This window comes from Lepisosteus platostomus, chromosome 2, assembly GCF_059453375.1.
Source record: "Lepisosteus platostomus isolate fLepPlt1 chromosome 2, fLepPlt1.hap1, whole genome shotgun sequence".
Classification (NCBI taxonomy): Eukaryota; Metazoa; Chordata; class Actinopteri; order Semionotiformes; family Lepisosteidae; genus Lepisosteus; species Lepisosteus platostomus.
This window is the reverse complement of record NC_142612.1, coordinates 60,241,821-60,254,995: the sequence shown is the minus strand read 5'-3', so window position 1 is coordinate 60,254,995 and position 13,175 is coordinate 60,241,821. Positions and strand designations below refer to the sequence as shown.

At 40.3% G+C, this 13,175-nt stretch overlaps 1 protein-coding gene across 2 annotated transcripts in view; it reads right to left on the bottom strand.

Moving 5' to 3' along the window:
• nyap2a (neuronal tyrosine-phosphorylated phosphoinositide-3-kinase adaptor 2a) overlaps positions 1 to 7,835 on the bottom strand; it is a 53,578-nt gene extending 45,743 nt beyond the window's left edge. The window contains exons 1-2 of one of the 2 annotated variants that reach the window (XM_088610851.1): positions 6,672 to 7,835; positions 4,848 to 5,080 (exon numbers count right to left, since the gene is read on the bottom strand). In XM_088610851.1, the coding sequence (XP_088466977.1) occupies positions 4,848 to 5,050 (203 nt within the window). In that variant the 5' untranslated portion in view covers positions 5,051 to 5,080; positions 6,672 to 7,835. The remainder of the gene's footprint in view (positions 1 to 4,847; positions 5,081 to 6,671) is intronic. The other variant, XM_088610858.1, reaches the window with a different exon arrangement.
• Between the last annotated feature and the right edge of the window lie 5,340 nt (positions 7,836 to 13,175).

Here is a 13,175-nt window from a genome sequence, read left to right as displayed (position 1 = left end):
GATATAAAAACATCAATACCACATCCAACAGACAGTCAATGGTGCTCCTGAATGACGGAAGAAGTAAAAGGCACTCCTTAGATCTAAGACTAAGCTGTATAATCCAGATGTTAGTGCAAGCATGAGTCTTGTCACTAGATGACAGCGGCCAGGATTCTCCAAAGCATGGTGTATACGTGACAGAGAATTGGTGTAAATGAGATTACTCTGCAAGGACTCTCCTGACTTTCCATAGACCCTGTGACTTTCTGGGTGTCACGGATGTCGGAAGGGACGAACCGTGGAGAGGCAGGAGAGCGGAAAAAAACCCATATGCGTAGCGGCAGAACAGGGGTTAGCCCGGGATCAGCAGTTCAGGAGTCATATAAATGAAACTAATGCCCTCAGGCAGCGGACGTGGGGCGACCTGGATGCTAGATGTGTCTCAGGACATCCAAACGTCAATGGTGAATGAGTGAACTGGAAATATATTGCCCCAGAGAGAGAGACACCGGAAGGACAGGAAAGCACAGGAAACTAGGGACGGGATAGAGTAGGAGCGCCCTCTGGCTGCAGAGGGCATGACAGTACCCCCCCCCCCCCCACTTCATTGGTGGCTCCTGACGCCCATACAAATAAGTGAGCTGCACAGCACTGGGGGGAAGAAAAACCTAATTTAACTGAAAGGAAACCTCGATGAGTCCACAGCTGAGAGCTACCTCCTTCTCCAGGGTATAAACCTTTATTGGGTAGAGGAAGGGAGGGTCAGGTAGAGCTCCGGAGACTTAAAACAAAAAAGACAAGTACACAAGCACAAACCACAACAAAGATAAACCTGGGAGACCAGGGAAACAAACCACACAGGACAGGGGGACCAGAGAAAAGGGGAACCCAGGAAGTAAAAAATCAAAACATAAAGCAAAAAACAAGAATAAGAACACAAAAAAACAGGGAAAAATACCACAGACTGGGCAATAGGCACGTTCACATTCTATCACTGATATCAGAGTGGACAACCCGAGGAAAGCCAGACCATAGCCCGCTCACAGGCACGGATGTCTGGAGTGATATCCAGCAATTAGAATGGGAGAGGAAAAACAACTCACCACCTTATCACTAATATCGGAGTGGACAACCCGAGAAAGACCAGGCATACGGCCCTCTCACAGGCACGGATGACCAGAGTGATATCCAGCAATGAGGATAGAAGGGCCAGCTCAACATTCAATCACGGACGCCGGAATGACAACCCAGGGAAAGCCAGGCCGCAGCCCGCTCACAGGCACAGGAGTCAGAAAAAGCATCCCGAGATTAGAATAGGAGAGCTGAGAGAAAGAAAAAAACCCAGAGAAAACAAACTGCGGAAAAACAAAAAAGCGCCGCTCGCGGGGTCAGTAGAAGGCTCAGCATTTTGTCACGGATGTCGGAAGGGACAAACCGTGGAGAGGCAGGAGAGCAGAAAAGACCCATATGCGTAGTGGCGGAACAGGGGATTAGCCCGGGATCAGCAGTTCAGGAGTCATATAGAAGCCTATGCCCTCAGGCAGCGGACGTGGGGTGACCTGGTACGAGGCGGGTCTCAGGACATCCGAACATCAATGCTGAGCGAAGGTGAATGAGTGACCCGGAAATATATAGCCCCACCGGAAGGACAGGAAAGCACAGGAAACTAGGGACAGGACAGAGTAGGAGCACCCTCTGGCTGCAGAGGGCGTGACACTGGGGACCTGCAGGCTTGTGGTGATGACATCAGTGAGAGACACACTCATCTTCTACTCAATAATAACTCTCCTGTCAGATACCATGGAGGATCCAGTCAAATAACAAATAGATCTGCAAGTGAGTGCAGCACAGTGGAGGACATACTATTATATTATATCTTTACTAAGAGACATTTCATGTCTCTTTGTCACCTAAGTGGGTACCAAAGTCCCAAAGGGTACCACTGCCAGGAAACCATCTTATAAAGCCATTGGGCTTCATTTAAAAATAAATAAATAAATAAATCACCACAACATGTTGTGTGCTCTGATAAAGGACACAGTAGTGGAAAGAGGTAGAAAGAACAAAACAGCCTCTAAAGTGGTCGAGTGCATATTGAGCTCTATAGTTCTGGGTTTATTGGCTCGAATCTGAATTTGTGTTATTTGCCAGCTGTGGTACTGTTTCCAAAAAGGGCGACAACAACTGGTCACACACTACTAGGACTTCCTTGGCTTGTGTTCAGTGGCAGACCCGTATGGTCTCATGGTGTGCATTATCATCACTGAAAACTCCATCCATCTTCTGCTCAGCTTCTTATGCAGAAAGTCAGATGGTACACATCCAGGGAGAGGAAGGAGGATGGAAAGGATGTTGAGAAGAAATACAGTAAGTTGATTACAAATTGGTGGCTGGCAAATTGAGAGGGTGTGTGAAAACGTTTCGCCATTCTAAAAACCAGAAATGGGGAGAAGACCACTAAGAAGAAGCAGACAATTGCTCACTCATCTTAGCTAAGGCTCCATTCAGTTTAATAACGACATGGTTTCTCACACATGGTAATAAATCAATAAGTGTATTTAGGCTCAACATCCACTTTGGGATACAGTTAGTCTGATGGAATCTACTGATTGTAACTGATTGTATTTGCAATGAGCAGCCTGGCCTGTGCATATAACTTAATGTAAAAGATCATAATCTTAATGGAGCTTTTGTATTAGACGAATCAATAAATAAGCATGAAGCTCACTGGCAAAATTTTTCCATGTGTTGAGGTCTCAGCAAACCACTGGAAAAACATGATGGAATGGAAGTCATGTGTACGGGATTTGCTGCGGTCTTATTAGCCTTGACATGGTGAACCAGAAACAGGCTGTGCCTGCAGGGACCGTCTTGTGATTCCCTGCCACTTTCACAGAGATCCTATAAGCTGTGGAATAGCAAAGCGAATCCTCTGCTCTATAACTGCAGATGAACAAAGGTGGATGATATTCTATTGTAAACAGAATCCAAACAAAGAGAACAATCCCCAGCACAGAAAGATCCTTTTATAAATGTGTGAATTTCAGTCTCTCTCAATGAATTGCAGGCCTCTCTACTCTCAGAAGCAAAAACAAAACAAATGCTAATTTATGCCAAAAAGCAAATTATCGCAGATCCCTTGACAAATGAGCAAATGAGGTAGAAATTTCCTCTCTTTTACAACCCTTTCTCTTCCGTAAATGTGTCACTACCGACAGTGGAATAAGAATTAAAATTATTCATTCATTTGTGTTTGACACAATTAAACTTCCTTTCCTTTGGGATGGTGCTTTGCTGTAAAAGCCCTCCTCTTTTCGAGGCAGAAGTAGGATTTCATTTGCTCCTAGCCAGTTCATCTGTCACTAGGCAGAAAACCGACACTGCCTGCTAGCCGTATCATTTTATTCAGCATCCAAGGCTTTCGCACTTAATCTCAGCTTTGTAACAATTTTTTCATCAGTTACTGTAAAAAAAAAATAGGTCATCCCATTGACCTACTTATGATCTTCATGAAAAATCTAGCTTTTTTCCCCCTCACTTATTTGGCTTCTCTAAATGTATGCTTTAATATTTAATGTTTGAAACAGCTGAAGGCATTCTTTGAATTTTTAGTTTGAACTGGTACTCAGAATTCCTTTGCTCCTGTTCAAACAGCATTAGCAGGAGAGAAGAAAGGAATGTCATGAAAGTAAACCAAGATGACAGAAAATATGCAATCAGTGCAGTGTTCATTATAGCTGCATATTCTGAGGAATATTTCGAATGAGCATAAACCAGTGGCTTAAGTCTAATGTGTTCTGTGAACATAATATTCACAGCTCATTTCAAAATATTATATATTTCACTATAAAAGAAATACAGCTTTCTATTATAACCATGCAATGAAATCTTGAATGAATATATACAGTATGATTTCTTAACAGGTTGACAATAAATAGGTCTGAAGTTGCTCTTTGCAGAAAAGGATGTTTTTTGTTTACAAATTGCAATACCTTCTGCCTAGTGTGCAGCCCTTAGAGTTGGGCTTCCTTTCCTTTTGTTCAGTGATAATCTGGAGATGCTATTCGATGCTGGACATTAAAAGCTATTACATTCTGCATGGAAGTAAGTGGGCCCTGAAAAGTGCTGATAAAGACATTGGTAAGCAACTGCTACAGATTTCTGCTGAGCGAAATTCAGCACTAACAGCACTAACATCTCTCTGTACCAGCAAGTAGACCATCAGAATTCAACCGAAAACACAAAATTAATGATGCGTAAATCCATACATACTGTAAATGCTCTGTGAATACTTAAGTTCTCAATGTCAAAATGTGCCCTTGTGCTGGATGACAAATGAAACCAATTTATGTTCTACACCACACATTTTAATTTACATTTAATTTTGAAAGTAAAGGCCTGTCACCTTAATATATGACGCAGGAAGGGATGTTGACAAAAACAATAATCTATTTCAGTGTACTTGTCCTGAGCTGTTCCAAATAATCATCATCATCATCCTCATCATCATCATGATCATGATCATGATCATGATCATGATCATGATCATCATCAGCTAGTAAGTAATATAAGAATGAAATAATTTCTTGGCAAACATATTTGAGAGCTTCAGTCTGAAAAGCATTATTTCTTTTTATTCTGAAAAAAAATGAAACTTCAGTAACCTTACTGAAGACCATCATAGGAATCTCTCGTTTTGTGAACTCATTTTGAATTCAAACATGTTCGACCCAACCCATTGAGAGAATGAACTCTGCATTTGTGAGAACAGTTACTATATTATTATTAATCTAGAAGAACAATCTGATGAGTCAATTACTTGCTTCCTTAATCTGGAGTTCCTGTGAATTACAGATTATTGTTACCTTTTTATTGCTTCTTCCTGTCTTCGCTTTTTCTCACTTTTCTCCTGCAGATAAGCCAAGTTTGTTTCGTTTCGCACACGGTCATTCTCCCTGGCAATGTCAGAGGCGTTCTGTATGACCAAACCATCGTAGGCTTTCAGCCCACTGTCTTCAACATATTGGAAAAACCTTGTGAAAGTGGCTTCCTCTTCTTTTGAATTCATCGTTCTTCAAAGGCAGGCAAACAGATCTTCCTGGAAGCAAAGAGGAATAATGATGAACAAGATGATGACAGTAGCAACACCAACAGTATAATTAATCACATAAAACAAATTGTTAACAGCACATCTGTTAGGAAACACATTTAAAGACAAAGATTATAGATAAAAAATTTACCTTGGTGTGCATGCATTATGGCCTGTTTTTCATGCATTGTATTACTTGAGTTTCCTCCTGTTGCATTCCATGCCAAGTAACACAATCATAGAAAAACTACATAGTGAGTCTCATTCATATTCAAAAACATTGCAGCGTTTTGGAATGTGGAAACATGTTTGAAAAGACATACTGTGTTAAGAGAGGATTTATTTATCCTGTTGTCTGAAGTGTGCTTGTTTCAAATGAAGAATCTCTCTGAGTGTAATAGTTGCATCATGCCAGAGAACATTTCATCATGCTAAGAGCAGATCGGATCTCCTTTGTTGTTCCAGTAAATTACATATTAATGCTAAATATAATTTGGGTTTAAACTAAGAAATTAAATATATATATAATTAAATTAAAAAAAATAGTTTAGTACATACACTATACAGTATATACATATGCTAAATATATTTATAAAATCACTGTTGTCTGTTTAGAGTCATTTGAAATAATCTGTTTAAACAACTTTTAAGTTTTTAGGTTCAATAAAAAATGTGCTAATCTATAGTTATAGTTAAGAATGCTGACATTTTTCATTACTTCTTTTCAATTCAGGTCAAACCCTAAGTTGATACGGGCTATCACATGCATTTCTGTATCTGACCAAGCCAGTGTCTTAGTTTTAATGCTAAAAAGTAGATTTTTCTATGCATGAACTGGTTTATGCATTTGTATACTATTTGCAGCTTTTTCTTTTGTAGATATTGGCACGGTGTTTGGAGCAGTGCCAAACTTCGATACAAGGGGCTTGTTCAAGAACAGCCTATTGTCTGCTACAAACAGTGTTCTCTGCGCTTGTCTGTCTGTGCTACAGAATTGTTTTTAACCCAGCTCCATGCACAATCAAGTACTTCCTGGTGCTGCATGACATCTGTGACTATGTGTCGACATTATCTCCACAGAGATGTTGTTTCATTCTCAAGATGTTCTTGGTCTGAGAAAAGGATTTATTCTTGTTGATGTCAAACGACTTAAGAAAATCAGAAATTCTCCTTTTAATCCCTAAACCCATCCCCTTGTTTGTGCCTGGCCTGGAGGCATTTCCCCTAGTAGTCTGCTGGTGCTTTCTGGAGTGGAAATAATTTTGTTTATCTTGTTTTCGAGCAGAGTTCCACCCAAACACTTCAGTCCCTCTGAGCTTTTCTGCAATTTAAACACCTCCACGTCTATCCCAGATATTTCTGATAGCGGTTATATTTATATTTGTTGAATTGAAAGATGTAATTAATAACAGGTAAGCCACAGTATCTAGGCAACAGTCCCTGAAATACAGGATGCCACAAGAAGTGTGAGCTTAATTTTCTGGGCATCTCAACAAGCTTTAGAAAGCCCCACTGCTGGGTATCCTTGGAAGCAGTGATTTCATTATTGTGAAGTTACTTACAAACATCAGTAAGTGCAGGATTAAACAGGCGTACTTACCAAATTAGATGACTCTATGGAGACCCTTGAAGTGCAATTGAAAATTGGTTAATTTCTTCTTGGCAAAGCCCTTGCTGCAGTTTTACGATAGCACAGGTAGAAAAGAAATGTTTCAGCACCATAAGAAACTGGCCAATCCTTGGCTATTGTGTTAATAATTAAAATACTTCACTTGAAAGTGCATGTTTTCGGGCACAGAAAGCTTTGAGGCGCTCCTTTGAATCCCATGTTGGTGTAAACTGGATGATCGCCACCTTCATGTCTTTGAGTCCGCAATGTAATTCCAACCCAATGGGCTGCTGATCTCAACAATGTAACGCTGCAAAAACTGGGTTTCTTTAATCTGCCGTTGCAGAAACCATGGAGCAGCTGCAAACTGTGCCCAGCCTGGATGTCCAGTGAATAGGCAGCTGGATGCTTCCTTTCCACTTTACCACACAGCAGAGAACAACATGATCAAATGCAGGCTCACTTTCAAGCGTCATTTGCACATGGTCTTTTTAAAAGCACAAACCATCGCCTTTGCAAAACAAATGTGCATTCTTGCCACACATCTTGCTTTTCACCTTCTTCCTCTGCTGCTTCTGTTTTCGTGTTTGTTTTTAACGTAGACCTCCTTAAAGCATTCCCCCTTAGGTGCAGAAGGTTGGGAGCCGTCTGTTTTGTGGTATCATCCCTCCCCCGTGACCACTACAGACAGGCTTGCGATCTTCAGCTGCCTCAGTCTGTCAGAGCTGCAGCAGCAGATTAATCAGGGATTCTGAATTGTAAATCGCGAGACAAAGAGCAAGCCTACCTTCAACGAAGCAAATCTCATCCTTTTTACTCTCCCTTTCTCCGTGTTGCAAGCTGTCAGCATTTACCAGCCCACTCAGACAGCATTCCAGGACCACGGACAGCTCCCGACTAGGCCAGTCTGTGATATGGGGGAGAGAGGGAGGAAAGCAAATGAAGCCGCAACCACCACACAAGCAGGAGGAAGGCAATCTCATTCCACTTCAGTTTCCAGCTCCCAGGGGTGGAGGACAGCGTTACAGCCTCCTGCCTTGGCAACAGCCCTTCTCCTGCCTTTATCTGTACAGCCAAAAAATTCTGACTAGCAAACAAGACGGCAGGGAGCACAGATTGCTTGCCGTGTGCGTGTCATTTTTACAGCAGTGTGGATCTAGCAAGTCGCTGATGTGTATGAGCCACCACCACCCCGATTGCAAATAAATAAAATATTGATGTATATACAGAAAATATCTCTTAAAGCCTCAACTGAGCAATTCTTGTGCGTGTGACATCCCTCACTAATGTGCGCCCAAACAGTGTGGCATTCTTCAATTGTTGCTGGAGCAAGTTAGGCAGTTGTTACTGAGTTGAAGGAGGAGCTCTTTTCTTTGACCTTATCAAATCAACCTGGCCCTGCCACCTGTTTTCAGGTCACTGACACCTCTCAGCCACAAGAGCTGTTTTGTTGAGTTGCTAAAATGGGGGGCCAGATGCAAGAGCTTGTTGCCTAATCATACTGAGTGCATGCAGAATGATGGAGTACCTTTGAAGTGCACCCTGATGCATGCTGTGCACGATTCTCTCCACCCTGATTTTATCCCAGTCCCTGGGAGCCCAGCATACTCAGTCTCTGCTAAAAAGGGTGCTTGAAATGAATGCCTCTGAATGGAGGCCCTGTAAATGGACTTTCGAAGAAGAGGCTTTTGTGTTCTACAGCCAAAGCCTTTGAGACTGCATCTTAACACTTTGTGACATTGAAGGCAACAGCTTCACCACGTGCCACACAAAACTCTTAAAAAGCTAAAAACACTATCAAGCCCAGCAAGAAATAGCAAAATGGAAACAGTAGAGAAAGTAATAAAAGTAAAATATATCGATGTCGTTACTATGCAGATGCAACAGCAGTACACTAAATACTATATTAGGCTCATTCTACACACCTGTCTGTGTTCTCTGATTTCTTCTAATTGACAGTACCAAGACTGACACCACAGATAACTGACCTGGTTTATGAGCAGCAGGATGATCTAGCAGTAGGCCTCATGCTCTCTTCAATTACTGTCCCTGTTCCTCTTTATCACAGCTTATAAGGAAGACAAATCCCATTACCCAAAGCAAGGGCTCTCATGCAACACACAGGGAATTGAAAGCCAGGAATATATGGAAAATGACAGTGGACTTGTTGGAAACAGTTCAGGGATTATGGACGCTAAAAACTTTTGGAGGGTCCATCCCCGGTATCTGCTGCTTCACATGTCGGCTTAATTGAGTTTGTGTCTGAGTTTCAAAGAAAGCATCTGTCTGGGCCAGCCCATCAATCAGAGAACGGGAGAAGGGTGAAGTCACTGCTGCGTCCCTCCCCGCTGTATTACATCACTGTCCTCTGTTAATTACCACAATGTTCTTGACAGGCTTCTGTAAGGGTGGCGGTTGCAGCTGGGGGTTTAATTTAATATGAGCTTGAAGTTAAACATTGAGCAGGCAGACCATCCCCCCCAGGGCATTACTGTTTTTCTGTTTAAAAAAGAAGCAGCACTATTCCCCTGCCATTCTTCTTTCTGAACGTCTGTTCAGATGAATTTTTAAATCTGTTATTTTTCAATGGTTTTGTTTTGGAGGTGGGCCATTTCATATGAATTTATAGCATCTGTTTTGTTAGGAAGCCGTGCAATATTTCTATCACTTTACGTTTTAATTGATTAAATTGAAAGCTGTAGTGTGCAGAACACAGACGTTATTTGTAATTGGCTGATGAGGCTGGGGGAGGTAGGGCATCAAATAAAGGGATAATGCTCTGGCTTCAATTGGGCTTCAATACATGCAAGTAGTAAAAAATGAGACATTAAAAAAATAAGAAATAATTCACTAGGAGTAATTCAGGTTCTTCAAAACAATGGGCACTCAGCAGAGTTAAACTAAATTAGTGGTATCTTGGGAACTTAGAAATGATATGTCCCCAGTTTGGAAAAGAGCGCACATTTGTTTCATAATTCACACATCATGTTTCCCACATGTCATTCTGTGACATACATCTTTATTTACATCTCAGTAGAAGATTACTCCAGCAGAAAAAATAACCTCTGTGTAGTTCATGAGCATTGCTTTTGAGAGCTGACAGTACGCACACCTAATGATATGATAAATTCTGAAACTTAATTGCGTTTAGACAAACAGCTTTTAGAGGCTGGTGAAGAACTGGATTAAGAATTTTCCTTCCAGTGAACTATGGAGCTCCTTACTTCTTTCTTTTGCAAGGCTGATACACAATAAAAAAGGAGCAGCCCAGTTGCCAGTAAAGGTTGGGTAGAATAGACTCCTTTGAAAATATTTGTTGTGCTGGTAACCAAGAACCCCTGATCGGCCATTGCAGCCAGATCCAGACATCAGCTGTGCTGTTGTGAGTTCAGTTTGCAGGGCTGGACGGAGTGATAAAGGAAATAAGCAGAAATGGGGAAAGTGAGCAGACATGAAGAGCAGGGGAAATCACAGAGGGTAACAAACACCACCAGTGAATGGGGAAGACAAGAAGGGAAGAGGAAGTGTTGAGGAAAGGGCTTAATTAAACATCAATTATGAGAAACAGCTGAGGAATGAAAGAAAAGTCATGCAAATCACAGCAGCTTGACGGATGTGATAGAGCATTTCAGCTTTGGTGCCTAATGATGCACAATAAAACAAAAAATAATAAATACTCCTGCTACAAATAACAAAAGTGCACTAAAGCAGCATTACAGCTGGGGAAAAGAGCAAAATGAAACAGCGGAGCATCCAACATGTTGTTAAGGTTACCAAAAAATTATTTAAAACTCCTCGTAATGTGCCAACAGACCAGCAGTATCTCTAGCTCCCTAGCATCAATTCCACCTTAATGGGTTGACATAGTTCACAATTTAAAGAGCTTCTGAACAGAGATAAAGAACATATAAGCTTGTAAAAATAAAGACTGCTACTGTTTTAGAAATATTATCAAAACAAAATTGTCCAACTTTCTCTTTGGTGCTCTAAAGGCCACACAGAATCAGAGAACAATTTCACAAGAGGAAATATTTGCCTTGCCTTGGGTCTGCATGGTTCACTGGAGCTATTCAAGATTGCAAGCAAGCAGCTTTTATAAGGTAAGAGGGCAAATCACCACATAAATGACAGTGAAAGAGCGCTGACTTGTTCTTTTGTGTCTATTCAATAGGGACACTATTAGTGTTATGATACTACTGTATAGCCTGGTTTTTGATAAAAGAGATAGAGACAACAGCATAAAATATGTAACAATACAAATTAACTTTGAGAATGAACAGCTACAAAAATTATTATACCTTACTATTTTTTAAAGGTTTGGTATCTCAGTGAGCAGTTCTGTGGCAAAAGGCAATTATTCGTGCTCAAAGTATAATCATTGCACGCTGACCTGAGTTGTATTTTAAGATCGGCAGCTCTAAAATAGTCCTTCATCATCAGAGTCAGAAAACCTTGGCAAGAAATTAGTTTCCTGACTTTTGCTGCATATAATATTCCCAGGACAGTAGATGAAGTTGCAATGTAGTACTGTATAAGGAAGGAAAAGATATTCTACAGAAAGTGATTTAATTTTATTATTTGTCTTGTATCTCCATCCAAGCTTTCATAATTAGTCATGATTATGTAATATACGTTTATTATAAAGCCTAATTTTCATAATTTTTTATTTGTTGGTGATGATGAGTGCATTTGTAGTATTTCAATCATTCTAACCCTATTAGACTAGTCACAATTCACTGACTTGCAGCCTTGAATCAAATCAAAGGATGTATTTCCACTATTTATGATGGAAGGTTAATGCTATGTTCTCTATATTTCCTTTGAGTACAAAGCATGATGGGGAGAGAACATTCTCATCTGTTTTAAAAGTTATAACTATGCAGATCTGTTTTCATGCCATACTCAGAGTCAAGAATAATTCTCTAATGTGGTCTGTTTGGACCACAAACAACAGTACTCCTACGTTTTTGTGTGTGGGAGAGGTAATGGAAATATAGCATTTAGCACCTTATTTTGTAAATGCTAGAAAAATGGTAAAATGTCTACTCAAACTTTAAAAGTTTTTTACATGTCTTTGAAGTTTGTATGTTTTTTTACATAATAAAATATTTTTTTCTTTTTTATGTAGTAATAGAGGGCAGAGCTTCACAAAACAGAAAACCTTCACACAAGTAAAGTCCAAATTCTGCAATATTCTAAAACAGTACTGTTAAAGTCTGGTCCTAGACACCTATATTCCCATGATCCAGTTGTCTTTAATTCCTCGGTTCTTAGTTCACTTTATCAACAGAAAATATAATAGGATTAAAATCAGCTTCCTCTGACTCTTGAAGAGAAGTCAATCAGGAATCTTTTGTCCTGCTAATCAGCCAGGTTGGCGACATCCAATCGATCAATCAATCAATCAATTAATCAAAGTTTATTTATCAAATGCACAACAATACAGCATGCAGCAGTAGTTGCTGGCAATGAAATGTCTTTTCTGTGAGCTCACGGGAGGGGGTAAAAATCACAAAATTAAAGTTACAAAATAAGGTTACATAATAATACCTAACAGTGCAATAGAATTTGAATAAAATAAACTCAGACAGAGCTCAATATGAATAGAGCTGCAGTGTGTCCACGGTGTATGCAATACATTATGTCCAAGTAGTGCAGTATGCCGAATACAGATCACAAGATGTTAAAAACTGGCTGTTGCTTCTCCCAGGTCTTTACCAACAGAGATATTCAAGAAACAAAAAAAGTGCCTGTGGGTCTCACTGGAAGTTGTTATTCTGCACAGTTTTTCTGTAATAATGCCTCTAAGACACTGGTCTATATCCACAAAACATTTTTCATAATAGTTGTATGATGGCAATATCATAAGAATGACACATTCATACATTACATCTACAAAAAAGACTACGTATTGGGAGCTCTTGTACTTAAACCTTCATGGCTCCACCCATCCATCCATCCATTCATCCATTGATTATCAGAGATGTTCATGGTCAGGATAAACCTGAAGCCAACACCAGGAGCACAGGACACAAGGCAGGACAGCACCCTGCATGGGATACAGGGCATACATACTGCACACAAACACACAAGGGAGATCTGGAAACAGTAAACACACTATCCTAGCCGGCACATCTTTGGGTGGTGGGAGAAAACTGGAATACCCAGAAAACTCCTATGTGGACAGAAGGAAAACAGACAAACTGCAGCCTGGAATCAAACTGAGGATCCAAAGGCTCCAAGGCAGCCTCACTATCCATCAGGCCAGAGTTAATTATTTATTTCTTTTAAGAGTGTGTGAAGGACATATTTGTTATAAACACTCTAATACACAGCTCAGGTTCAAACCTAATGACAGCGGAAAATTCATAGCTTTGACAGTTTTTCAAGGTTTACATAAAAAAATTATCCAGGTATGTAATTTCACTGCATAGTATTTGATGCTCAGTCAGAAAACTATCATCTCTAGTAGTTGAAATCCAGACAACAAGTGTT